The 13921-nt window shown below is 38.4% G+C and overlaps 1 protein-coding gene across 1 annotated transcript in view; it reads left to right on the top strand.

Annotated features, from left to right (window-relative positions):
* The window catches only part of LOC18433723 (ARM repeat superfamily protein), a 29596-nt gene extending 18177 nt beyond the window's left edge, over positions 1-11419 (top strand). Inside the window, exons 14-19 of the mRNA XM_006843804.4 lie at positions 6048-6209; positions 8387-8515; positions 8758-8859; positions 8951-9030; positions 9186-9329; positions 10099-11419. Of these exons, the coding sequence (XP_006843867.2) occupies positions 6048-6209; positions 8387-8515; positions 8758-8859; positions 8951-9030; positions 9186-9329; positions 10099-10735 (1254 nt within the window). The 3' untranslated portion in view covers positions 10736-11419. The remainder of the gene's footprint in view (positions 1-6047; positions 6210-8386; positions 8516-8757; positions 8860-8950; positions 9031-9185; positions 9330-10098) is intronic.
* Positions 11420-13921: the final 2502 nt, after the last annotated feature.

The raw sequence follows: 13921 nt of genomic DNA, 5'->3' as shown, positions 1-13921 counted from the left end.
CTCCATTCTTGCCCAAGGATTGATTAGGTATTACATCACTCTATTGGTTGTTTAGTATCGCTATCATTTGTGTCCCATTGATAACAAAAATCCAAGAGATTGATACTTGGGTTTTGAATTTCGAAAAAGTAAAAATATTGTTAAATGGAACTCGATCCCTAAAAGTCAGGGATCTCAATCGCTACATTTTCCAATGGACAGAACTCGTTCCCTCAACAATGGAACTTCGCAGCTTCTTCACTCCGTGCTTCCGCTCCCAATCCCAGAGCTTTTTTTTTCTCCTGCCCCAGGTAACTATGATTTGAAGTGTGCTTGGATTGTTTTTTTTTTTTTTTAATCACTAACAAAACCTTATTGATTATAAAAACAAATATGCATTTATGGGTTTGTACGCTTTTTAGGATTTACATATCTAAATTTATTATGTTTCCTTTTCCAAAATTGGATTCTTAAATGAAAAATTGATTCACAACGGAGTTATCAAATGCTCTTTATCAGCTTCTTCTCTAGCAAGAACATTTGCCATTTCATTTGCTTCTCTCTACATATGTTTAAGAAAATACTATTCTTGCAGAGCATATCTCAAATAGTTCATAAAAAATCTGGGCCAATGTCCATGGGCATTTTGCCAACTTTCCTGCCAATGCTCTTGCATTTGCGGTGTCTCCTTCTACCACACTAGAGTTCTGATCTGTTTTCAAGTTACCTGATCCAGTCAACAGAGCCTTAGGCTTCACCGGTCTATAGAATAACATGTACCTCTTTCCCTTAAAATTTCCATCTAAATTTAGTTTTATCTTTTTGGAGGTGGTTGTGGTGCTCGAACAGCGGATCTCTCTGGTTCTTTGGTAGCAATCTTGGCAGTGTGTCTCTAGTCTTGAAATCGTTTAGTTGGTAGCCCCATAACTCCTTTTGATTCAATACCTTAAGGATGACCTGTTCTTTGACACTTTCAGTTAATCTTGGAATAGTTTGGTAGTGACATTTAATGTTCCTCTATTCCTTTCTAACCATATCGTCCACAGAGTTGCCTACAGTATGAACCTTCACCATTGATTGAGACATTGAGATTGAAGAAGTTCTCTAGGCTGGGAACACATTCCGTACAATTTATTAATTAATAAATAAAATTTCTAAATAGAAAGAGTCTAAAAAAATGCAATCATTCTATAATATTAGTATTAGTAAATAAAATGAAAATTATAGATATCCCCACCCCCTAAAAAGAAAAAAAACTTTTGATACCATACTATTAACCCCAATACTATTTATTTTTTTTCCAACTAGCCCCACAAGCAAAGAAAGTTTATTTTATTTTATTGGACCAAGGTATTCCCCCCCCCCAAAAAAAAAGGGTTTTATACTGTATTTCCAAGATGTGAAGCCCAACATGCGCGGGTTTGGTACAAAAATGTGTCGGACTGGCTTTTGATAATCAAATTCTATCGGTCCAGGACAAAATGAGTCCAACCGGCATATATTGAAATTATGACGGTGGCTTCTATATTCAAGTTGTGCTGGATTGGCTTAGAAGAGAGTGGGAAATGTGGGTTATTATGAGGGTATTTTGTCTGAAAAAGTGAATTTTTTTTCTTTGGGGTGTGGATGCAAAAATAAACAGTGGGGGTTAATAGTGTGGTATTAAAAGCATTTGGGGGTGGCATGCTTAGAAAGTCAAATTTTTTTTTTGGGGGGATCGATAATTTTCCATAAATAAAAATATGAAAAATAGAAATTATATAAAAATTAAAAAGTGCAATCACTAATTTATTATCATTCAATTATATTATGATGGGGCACACAGTGATGCATGTATAGCACTATGATGTAGTTTGTGGGTTTATACAATCATGTGACCATCAGAGCCTTATCCCCAACTATTTAGAGTCGGCTTTAAGAATCATGATCCGCCATTTTGCTCTATCGGGGGCCATACCCTTAGTAAGACCATAAGCGCTTACTGGGAACGTCCTAGCATGACTAGATATCGTAGAGCCAGGATTCATGAAAAGTTGCGGCAAAGTTTTACGTTGGTTGCTCACTAACACAACCCTCCTCCTTTACCCCGGGTTTCGATCAGCATTGGGGTCCAGCCAAGGCGAGCTATAGTTTCTCACTAAAAGAAAAAAAAAAATTATTGGAGAATAATCAATTTGACTATGATACCAAAATACAAAGAGAAGTAAGAACATGTAGTGGCCTATGATCAGGTACAAAAAGTGCCTATCGATTTGAAAGGAAAATACCACAGCCATCAAATAGAATCCAACCTTGAGATGCTGGTAGGGATTCAATTGTGTAATTACCATGTCAGCCCAGCATCCCGGGATTGGATAGAATTAAACAGTTGTTGGATTTTGAATAGACAAAAGAGGGGGATACTTTTCCTATGCAATCACTCCTATCCAATCAGGAGCGAAAAGGGCATCCATTCGGGTGGTCACAACATTGTAACAACCAAAGGAGACAATATTCATCAAGTAGAAAAGGTCAAAGCATAGTAGTTGGGTTTCAATGTATATATATATATAGAGGGGAATCAACAGAGTACCTGTCCCGCTCCCAAAAGAGGATGATCGGTTTGACCTCCTATTGCCAATGAGCCAATCATCATCCTTGTTACTTCTCCAAGAGTTCCGAGACTAGTACAACATTGTAACAACCAAAGGAGACAACATTCATCAAATAGAAAAGGTCAAAGGATAGTAGTTGGGTTTCAATGTATGTGTAGAGAGATATCAACAGAGTACCTGCCTGTCCTCGCAACAGAGGATGATTGGTTTGACCTCCTATTGCCAATGAGCCAATCATCATCCTCGTTACTTTTCCAATAGTTCCGAGACTGGTTACTCATCTCTGAAATTCCTCCCACCTTGCCTGAATTAATCTTCATCATCCGAGTCTGATCAGCCCCAGTTTTGGGAACCCCTGAAACCTCTTTGCCCTCTTGAACCACCTTGGAACCCTCGATCCCTACTTAAAACAGCCCATAGTTTGCTCCTGATACCCTGTGTCATCTTGCAATGGCGGCAACTTCATGCAATCATGTGATGTAGTTTTTTTTTGGGTGAATCATTGTGATGTAGTTTATGATTTAGTAAGTCTTTCATAAGACCCCTATTATTAGGGATTGAGATCCCATGGAGATCCCGACAAAGAAATGCCAGATCATGATCCTGGAGCTGGATCACCACCTTAGATGGGAGATTGAGGTAACTATGGACGGAAGTTTGGGAGAGAACTAGCGCTTGAAGAGGTTTTCTACTGTTTCTGGAGTGCATGGAAAGCTAAGGGTAGTAGATGAGGTTCCCATATCTTTACACTTGTTGTACCATGGATGAAGAGATGGTATATGGTCTCTTTGTCTAGCTTGCACATTATGCACCAATATTGGAATTGGTAGCCCTCAGTTTTACCAGATGTTTTATTGTAAGTACATTAAATGAGGTCGCAAGCCATCCAAAGGCATATATATTTCTGGGGAGCTGATGCCCTGGCCTTTCAGAATGTTGATAGGCTACTCTTGGATCCCGTCAATTCTTTATAGAAAGACTTCACCGAAAATTTGGGCTTCAAATCATTCCATTTTCCCCATACCTTGCTATAAGTTGTTTGTCATGATTAGGACTGGGCACAACTTTCCTCTTCCTTTAGTTCCTGGAGCCCTTCATATTTGAGATTATGATGAAGTTTAGGATTCCGGGATTCTCCTCCCAATTCTTTCTAGTGCTTCTGCTATTCTGGATTCCGGTGAAATAGCTAGAGCTGCTGGATGTTATAGGGATGGGTGGCGAGTGTTTAGTGGCTCATTCTGAAGCCAAAAGTGCTTCCATATCTTGATTATATGTTCACACCTAACTTAAATAGAGTGTTTTATAAACTTTTTTAGAAAGTGTGTTTTATAAGCTTCTTTACACTGTATGTAGCTCTCCATGCCTCTCAATGCCCCACTGCTATTTTTCTGGTTGGATTGATGCACCATTCTGCGGTATCCAAGCTAGTCTTGTGTGACCATGGCCTTCCAAAGATGATCTTCCTTTTCTCCGACCCTCCAATGCCATTTGCTGGGTAAGGCTTCATTTGTTGTTCATATGGATGCCTAACCCTATTTCTTTTTTTGGGCTACAAATATGCTCCCATTTAACCAATTCAAACTTGAGTTAACCGGTTCTCAAAAAAAAACCAAGTCAAACTTGTTATGTGTTGCAATCCTCTCCAACAAATATCTCTTTCTAATTATTGTAATTTTTTGGCCACCTTCATGAAAATGCACTGAGAAATTTCAGAGGATGGCATTTATAAGCATAATTCGCCTTCCAACTGACAGATGTTGGGTCTTCTACACTAACCTTCGTTTGAATCTCTCAATCACTGCTTCCCACTGCAAGAATTGTGTTTTGCCTGCAAACAGAGGCAGTCTCATGTATTCAATTGCTGATTTTGTCACGCTCATGCAGCTGCTTTTTTGGAATTTGCTGATGTTTGTTGGTGCACATTTATCCCCAAAAGTTAGCGTCTTGTACATATTTATTTTTTGTCCAATGCCACTTCACAGCAACTAATGGATCCCCAAAGATTATCAACTTGATTGTTTGTTAGTTGACAGAATAAATGTGTCATCTGCAAATTGTAGATGTGATGTTGTTGCTGCATTCCATGGGCTTCTTCGCTCTTCTATATTCTCCTTCTAACATTCTACTAAATGCATTTACCACTATTGAAAAAAGAAATGGTGAATGGGGATCACCCTGCATAAGGCGACTGTTGCTTTGGAAAAAAAAAGAGGCTGATCATTTTATGAGCTATCGTAGTAGACTCTTAGCTGAGAAACTAGTTCAGAACTTCCAAACCCTACCAAACATTCACGAGATTGCTTCATCATGTTGAAGAGATTTCACTGTTGTCAATAGTTTTCTTGGTTTAATCCCTGAGTAAAGTAGCAGTCGGACTTCTGCCAAGAATAGACGTAATTCCAACATCAGCAATGGTTGGGTTTCTCTTTAGAGCTTAGTCAGTTTACTGATATTTTTTACTGTGTTTGTCCACCAGACAGCTCAACCACTAGAGTTTCTTCTAATGCCTATGAATCCCAGTTGATAACATCCTTTTGTTGCTAAATTGCTGTTGTCCCTTGCGAAAATGCTGATTGAGATTAATTATCCAAAGAAAATATGAAGATTCATTCGTTTCTATCCAAACTCTACATTGCTGGAAAGCTATGTTGCCTTAAAATAGCTCCTCCCATGTGCTAATTAGTGACAGCTTGCTTTATCACCAACATGAGCTGAGTTTGGATTCTCTCATGTGCTACAAACTGTCTCAAGATCTGCCAATATTTGTTCCACATTAATTTTCAATATCCTGCAAATTATACCTTTTTATGTCTACCTGCACAAAGATTGGCTAGGAAGCCAAAAATCTAAAGGAAGTAAGAGCAATCCATTGGAAAGATTGTGATCTCTGTGCGTGTGTGTGCGTGCGTGCGTGCATGCGTGTGTTTCTTCTTTTTTTTCTTTTTTTTTATTTTTATGTTTTTTGTTGGGGTGTCAGTATGTGGGGTGGGGTGGGGGGGGTGTCAAAAGATTCGGAGAAGCTTTGCCTAAATCACCGACTTTGTATGCATTTGCTTAACCAGAAGGGGAGGTACATATTGCAAAGTTTGCATTATTATCATTAAATGAATTAGAGTACATAAATCAAACATGAATAAATTATTTATTCTTTGTCAGGCGCTTAGTTTATTAAAGAGGAAAATTAAACATGAGCATTAATATAGCAATCTGTTTCAAGCCTGGCATCCCTTGTATACTGTCTTCGTAGTTCTTGTCATCAGGGATGCCTTTCTACTTTCTGAGAATGCATTGAGAGATCCCGGGTGGCCTGTGTTGTCTAGGAAATAATTATTTAGAGGTTTTGCATATGATATATAATTTTTTTTTTCTTTCATGAATCAGTGATGTATGAGGTATTATGAGGAACGTGTCTTAGCTTTTTGGTTCATCTATACATCTTGACGGGTTTCCATGGTCATTATCATTTGATATTAGATCATTGGCTTTGTGGCTGGGGAATCTCCACACATGAAGAGTGCAGGAGTAAAAGGACTAGCTCGTTTGGCTTATGAGTTCTCTGATCTCGTTGCTTCAGCTTCCCACTTACTTCCATCTGTATTCATACTTCTTCGTCAGAAAAATAGAGAAATAAACAAAGTAAGTAATTCCTTTGTCCATGCTCGGCATGAGGTTTTTGTAAGTAATTTCTTTAGCTCCATATGTTTGGCATTAGGTTTTTGTGGTGGTTGTGTGCATGCGTGCGTGTTTGTGCGTGCTTGCATGTGTCGTGTGTGTGTGAGACATTACTACTGCTGAGAGATTAGACAAAAATGAATTTGAATATTAATGTTTTTGTTTTAATTTCATATTCAATTCATTCAGTATTATTGTTATAGCTATTTATTTTTCTAACCTTTTCTTGTATTTGAGCTTTCTTCTTTGGTTAAGTTAAAACACCAGTATAGAAATTTCTATTTTATAATTCCCAATTTGATTTGCGTAATTAGTGTATAAAGCCCTTTTTCAAATCATATTAATTTTTTTCCCCTTTGTTTGCTCCTATTTCTTCTCCATAATGAAATGTGTTACGATTTTTGTTTTTAATTTTTTTGAAATTTTATCCGTGAATTTCTATAACAAGTCAAAAAAGGTTTTGAAGAGATTTTAGGGATGATTTTAGTGAGAGAAAAAGAGGGAGAGATTGTGGGAAATTTGGAAAAACTAGAAAGAGCTTTGAGAAATTTAGTAAGTCACATGCATGCACATGCACACACACATATAGGGAAAAGTTTACAAGGTGTCAACCTTCTTCTATAAAAATAATGTGCACCTCAAAAACTCAACTGAAAAGGTTGTACAACGCTGGAAACCTTCCAATTCATCATCTTGATCTCACGATTTGTGGATATAGTAAAAAGGAAAACATTACCTGCACCGTCTATTTTCAAAAAATTTATCGATCTGCACCATTTTTGGACCTTTAAATTTCATAATTAGGCCTAGAAATACATTATTAGTCCATCATAGGGTTTCTGAGGACTGCATCTTCCGGCAGAGTTTGGAGATGCGCTTCACTTTGATTATTTAAGGTTGAATTTTTATATAAATGGCACTCATATGTGTGTGGAAAAAGCTTGGTGCTTTTGCCCTCCCCACCCTCTCTCTCTCTTACACACACTCTCTCCTCTCCTTGTCCCTCTCCTCTCCTCCACTGGCTCTCTTTCTCCTCTCTGTAATCTGTGAATAGGGTAGACATGCCCGAGAGAGAGAGAGAGAGAGAGAGAGAGAGAGAGGAAGCTGAGAGAGGGAGAGAGCAAAAACAATGCCCAAATGGCTGAGAGAGAGATTGAGAGATTAGGGGGGAGAGATAGACTGAGTGAATGGGGGGGGGGGGGGGGGGGAGAGAGAGAAAAAAAACAATGCCCAAAGGGCAGATAGAGATTGACTGAGAGAGAGTGCCGAGAGAGGGAGACCGAGATTTGGGGATGACAGAGTCAGAGAGAGAGGCCCCTAGAGAGAGAGAGAGAGAGAGAGAGAGAGAGAGAGAGAGAGAATGCAGTGCCCAAAGGTCCGAGAGAGATTGACTGAGAGAGGGAGGGTCTAAGAGAGAGAGAGAGAGAATGCAGTGCCCAAAGGTCCGAGAGAGATTGACTGAGAGAGGGAGGGTCTAAGAGAGAGAGAGAGAGAGTATCCCAGAGAAGGGGGGAGAGGGAGAGAATCCAAGAGAGAAGGGCCAAGAGGGAGAGTTTGGCATGGGGGGATGGAGGCTAGGCCTTACCTGTGATCTTATTTGGCAATGGCAATGGCAAGGGATGCTCTCTGCTAGTGATCTTTGATGGTGAGGAGAGAGATGGACTGTGGGGAGGAGAGATAGAAAGGAAAAGGAAATGGGGATAGCGGTTGGTTGATGGCAAGGAAATAAAGGGATCATGAAGAGGGAGGGGGGAGGGGTTGGGGCAGGGGGTAGGGTGGGAGGACAAATAGGAAAATTCAGTATAGATAGATAGATAGAGAGAGAGAGAGAGAGAGAGAGAGAGAGAGAGAGAGAGAGAGAGGGATGGAAAATGGCACAAAAATTATTATAATCTTGAGTGGACGGTGATTGGGGCATGAGTGCCATGCCCAACTTGAACACTTTTGAGTGTTAGGTAGCTTTTTCCTTATATATATAATTTTCTTGGGCTTTCTTTTTTTAATTTCTTTGGTCATTTTGGTTTCCATTGAAATATGGTTTACTCTGAATGTTTTTCCTCTCTATTCTTTTGTGTCTAGGCAATATGGAGAATTGTCTTTCTTGTTTCTTTTATTAATCTTGGAAATGTTGCTTCTTGTAGGCGAATTTGGGATTGATGAAGGTGTTAGTGGCCAAATTGCAAGCTGACAGATTACACACACACTTAAAAAGCATGGTGGAAAATTTGTTGCAGTGGCAAGATGACACCAAGAATCATTTCAAAGCCAAGGTGTGGTTTTTGATTCCATAATAATACACTTAGGAAAGCACCTCAAGATACTATATTGGATTTTTGCGTAAAGATTTCTTATCATTCTTGAATACCTAGCTGTGTTTTCAAATAGATTTCTTGTCATTCTTGAATTCCTAGCTGTGTTTTCAAATAATTAGCTGTTTCCAGGCCTATACAATGTTAAAATGTTTGGTAGTATACTAATTTGTATTAGTATTTTTGGGTTGTTTCCATTTCAGGTTAAACATCTGCTTGAGATGCTTGTGCGAAAGTGTGGTCTAGATGCGGTTAAGGCTGTAATGCCAGAGGAACACATGAAACTTCTTACCAATATTAGGAAGGTGGGAGTTTTCTCACTCTTTCTTGTCTCATCTTTTCTTATTTCACTTTCAGTTTTTCTTCTGACTCTCTTTCAACCTTTTTTTTGCCCAGATTAAGGAACGAAAAGATCGAAAAATTGCAGCCAAGTCAGAGGGAACAAAGTCCGTGTATTCAAGAGCAAGCACTGCCAGGTATATACATCATTTTGGTTATAGTGTGTGTCAGTCTTTTATGTGAGTTTAGTGCTTTTATCATTCATTGCACATCGTATGCATTGAACATTTAGTTTCAGCTCTCTCTCTCTCTCTCTCTATCTCTCTCATATTGCTGCTCTGGAAAAATGCAGGCTAAGTAGATGGAGCCATACGAATATATTTTCGGATGTTGGAGATGAGGATGGTGGTGATAGTGATGATTCCCTGGGAGCAGGGACTTCTACTCGTCGAAGCAAGGATGCATCTGTTTCTTTCTCTAGATCTTCTTTAGTGACGTGAGCTTTCTGATTCTCCATGTTTTCATTTCATTCATTCTTAAAGCAACCACAAATATCTGTAATCAATTCGTAGTTCAAATAAGTTGCAAAAAGTAGAAAATAAATGTTTTCTAAGAAATTCCCAGAAACCAGCTTTTTAGCTGTAAAATTTCCGAGGATTTGTGGAACTGCTGGGCTACTTTGCTTAGTAGTTCACCTGCATGGAAGCTACTGTATTTTCTCTTTGAAGGGAAAATTATGTGCATCTTGTACATGTTTACAGAATATACAGTCAGGCATTCGCAATCCATCCTCATATATGTACAATGGAGATTAACCACTAGAGTTTTTCTCAATTTAAGTACGGTTGATCATCACTGAGCACCACTGATGACAGATGATGGATATGCAGTTGTGTATATTATGCCAGCATACCATACCAAGTTGTGTATGGTACATTTCCCCTTACAGCTGACCTACAAATAGCAGTTACTTTCGGGATTCCTCAAAAAGGCAGAATGTAGATCTTATCATATTGATTAAAAAAGCTATGGCTTTTCTTAATTTTCTGAATGCTGGACTTCTAACTCTGATTATGGCCTGAGCTCAGTTATTCTAATTTTTGGCCAATCTTCATAATAAATATTCCGGTTGAAATATGCTTAGAAAGTTTGAAATTCCAGACCTTTACCTTGTCTAATGCCAACCACATGTAAACTCTGTTGAAAGAGCCCTTTATCAATTCTCGATGCATTAACTCTGCCTATACAAAATAATGAAACTACAGATCCAAGAAGCGGACAAGAGAAACAAACAAGCAACTCCCTGGGGATTTGCTTGACCATGGGGAATCCGAGCCCCTTGATTTACTTGATCGCCGAAAGACGAGATCGGCCCTCCGAGCATCCCAACCTCATCAGCTCCGACCCCAAGAGATAGATGAAAACATTGAAATAGCCCCTGATGGTCGGCTCATAATAACAACCATCAAAGAGAGTAAGCGAAACAAGCAAAGAGACTCTGACTCTGATGATGAGAACAACAAATCCCTAACCCTAAAAAGCAAGAATTCGAGCTCCTCTCGGGGAACGCCTTCTATTGGATTCCGGCAGAACAAGCGGCAGAAGACATCAGATTCGGGACGGGCTTACAAGGGTGATGAGTATGCCAGCAAGAAGGCTTCTGGTGATTTGAAGAAGAAGGGCAAGCTTGAGCCTTATGCTTATTGGCCTCTTGACCGAAAAATGTTGAACACTAGAGAGGAGAAGAGAGCAGTTGCACGGAAGGGTCTTGCGAATGTTATGAGGCTATCCAAGAAGCTTGAGGGGAGAAGTGTTTCAAGCGCCCTCTCTGTGAGAGGGGTGGGTGGTCTCAAGAGGAAGCAAAAGGCCCACAAGGGTAAGGGACGCTTCAAGAAGAAATAAGGCTTTTTGCATGTTGAGAGTGTTTCTTGGGGGTGTTTAGTTTGAATTTCTGGTTCTGATATTGATCGTCTGTAGCGCCTAGAATGTGTTTAATGCTGCCCCTGATGCCAAGTTTACTGTTAACCCCTTTTAACTGTTTTGGGCTTTGGCTGGTTTGGGATCTAGCACAATGGTCCAACGCAGTCCCAGCTGAATACTGGGAAGAAAAGAGAGATATGGCCTTTGGCCACATGGGAGTTTTTGCCATATGGGAGTTTTTGTGAAATGGAAGGAAAATGCTGTTTTAGTATTTAATGTTGAGTACAAGTTTCTTGTTTGTTTGTTTACAATATATAGCCTTTAGACCTGGTCACCTTGGCATGGAGTTCTGTAACCTTATATTCTTATGGATTCAGTTTATACAAGCCTTATGGGAAAAAGTTAAGCCGCACTTAAAAGCTAGGGAAGCTAGGGAATACAGTTTTGGCAGCAAAATACCCTGTTGTCTGAAGTATATTTTCATCCTTGATTATGATATCTTTGGAGCTAAAATAGGTGTGCAAGGCCTTGAAATCTTTCTGTTTTGTTTTTTTAATTATTAAATCTATGGTTGTTGAAGTTGAGACGATAAATTTGTAAAATTTTGACAATGGAACTACTATTTCTATTCGGATTAAGATGCAATTTTGATTTTTCTTTTATGAAGGCTGGCCCTTATGCTGATCTATTTTACTTTATTTTTCAAGGCAAAGCCTTGCCAACCTTTTTATTTTTTAATTGGGATAGTATACAAAGAGATTATTTATCTTTTGTACATGGTGGTTACAATCATTTACATTTATTAGATGTCAAATTGGATGTTTTGGGGTGAGTCATGAAATTTGAGAATGTTTTGTTTAAAACAATTTTTATTGAATGACATTTTTACAACTACCCGTTTTAAAATTTAAAAAAAAATAATGGTTATGATTTCTATGTACAAAAGATAAATAGTTTTTTTACAAACAGTTTTTTCTTAATTAAATTTTATTTAAACTTTATTTAAACATGACCTCTGTCACACTTGGGTTTTGGTTTTTGGCCTTCTTGTGGTCATTGGATTTCCAAGCTGACATACTGTTAAGGGTGATCTTTAGATTGCATGGGCACGCATATGGATGTATGTGCAGCAGTTTACTATGCACATTTAAATTTCAAAACAGCCATTATGTGAAAAATAACAGGCGTTTTTCAGCTAGCTAGCCCAACCCATCATATTATAAGAGGTCAACCTTGTCCTATATATGACCAGGCAATTTTAATACAAATTGATGCATTGAAAACAATTTTAGTAAATAGAATGTACATATGAAGCATATTTTTAGGCACGACCAAGGCTGGCCCAGGCCTATCCCGAAACATATTTTGGGCTTATTGGGCCAAATCCGTATTCAGCCCTATCAGGGGGCTAGAACCTAGCCAAAGAGCCCCAGGCTAGCCCAGACCCCCTTGGCAAAGCTGCAAATGCTAACGGGTATCATCAAGATGCATCACCATTAGATAAAATGTAAAATAGGGATTGTAATCCTTTTCCTTCAGTACAATTGAGGTCAAAATCCTTGGCAAAGCTGCAAATGCTAACGGGTATCATCAAGATGCATCACCATTAGATAAAATGTAAAATAGGGATTGTAATCCTTTTCCTTCAGTACAATTGAGGTCAAAATCCTTGGCAAAGCTGCAAATGCTAACGGGTATCATCAAGATGCATCACCATTAGATAAAATGTAAAATAGGGATTGTAATCGTTTTCCTTCGATACAATTGAGGTCAAAATCACTGTAAATTATCAAATGTCAACCCTAAAGCTTGGGGTATGTTGGAAAAGTCGAGAAATTTTCTTTTGGACTTAGAAATTTATTAATAAGACATCTCCAACGATTTTATTTTTGTTAACCTCTTTATACCAAAAGACAAACGGTCTTGTTATATACTTTTCCTATAAAATAAGCTAAGTTTCAGAAAGGTAATTCCATTGGAAATATCATTTGAGACTAATCAAGGAATTGAAAAAGAAAACATCGAATGAAACTTGGTGGAAATTTAGTTTTGATATCACTGCAAGTGAGAGATAATTGACCAATGTCTTTAGTAATGGAGCCATGAAAGGAGTTGATTCTAACGTAGAATTGGTCATTGAGAAGTACAAAAAAGTCGACAAGCTTGTAGAATTGGTCATTGAGAAGTACAAAAAAGTCGACAAGCTTGTAGAATTGGTCATTGAGAAGTACAAAAAAGTCGACAAGCTTAATGAACTACGAAGCAATATAATTAAGGAAATTTATCAAAATTCACAAGATAAAAGCACTTTAACATTTTACTTATATTTTTTATTTTATTTTGAAGTACCTTTCAAAATGCACATGACCATGAGTTGCTTGGAATAGTTGAAAAAGAATAGATTGTTTATTTGTGGAAAAGTGTTATGTGAGTCAGTAGACTTAGTAGCCCGTTGACCGACAAATGTTCAACTTTAAGATGAACGTCCACAACTAAATATTCATATCCAATGGATAGAAAAAATTTGAAAAAAAATGTTTTAAAAGTTTAAGTTTCTCTTGTCTTAGTTTTTATTATCATGATCATCATAGTGTAGATCATGGATCTCTTCAAATTTGGATCCAAGGTCTATTTAAAAAATGGGTGCTAGAGGGAGCCTGCACAAGAATAGTATGAGTTAGGGCACTCTTAAAAACCGAGTCCTTTAATTATTAAAAAGTTAGGAATATTTCGATAAATTGCACAAGGGTGATGATCTTAAACTTTCCTTTGACCTATCTCATGCCTGGGTAAGAGGGCATAGTTGTGTTAGGTAGGTAACCAAAGTAAAATTTTGCCAAAACCCATCAAAAATCTTGATAAACTTATAGTATCCTCTTATGTTAGGGCATTCCCCAAAAGCGACACATTGTACAAGAATCTGGGTATAGTGAGAAATGAGCAAGGGGTAGCTAGGGCGTTCCCTAGAAGTGACGCACCGCAGCGCCGCCCGGTTGTGGTGAAAAATAGGCAGTGGTTCCCGCGACACCCTAGACGAGCGCTCGTAACGAAGTTAGCCCAAGAGAATAAGATTCGTTTAGCCACATGGAATGTAGGAACACTTACAGGTAAGGGTATAGAGTTAGTGGATACAATGAGACGAATGAGAGTAAACATAACTTGTCTACA

This window comes from Amborella trichopoda, chromosome 12 (assembly GCF_054954075.1).
Source record: "Amborella trichopoda isolate Santa Cruz 75 chromosome 12, AtrichopodaSantaCruz75HAP2 v2.0, whole genome shotgun sequence".
NCBI classification, from domain to species: domain Eukaryota; kingdom Viridiplantae; phylum Streptophyta; class Magnoliopsida; order Amborellales; family Amborellaceae; genus Amborella; species Amborella trichopoda.
This window is presented reverse-complemented; position numbering and strand designations above follow the sequence as displayed.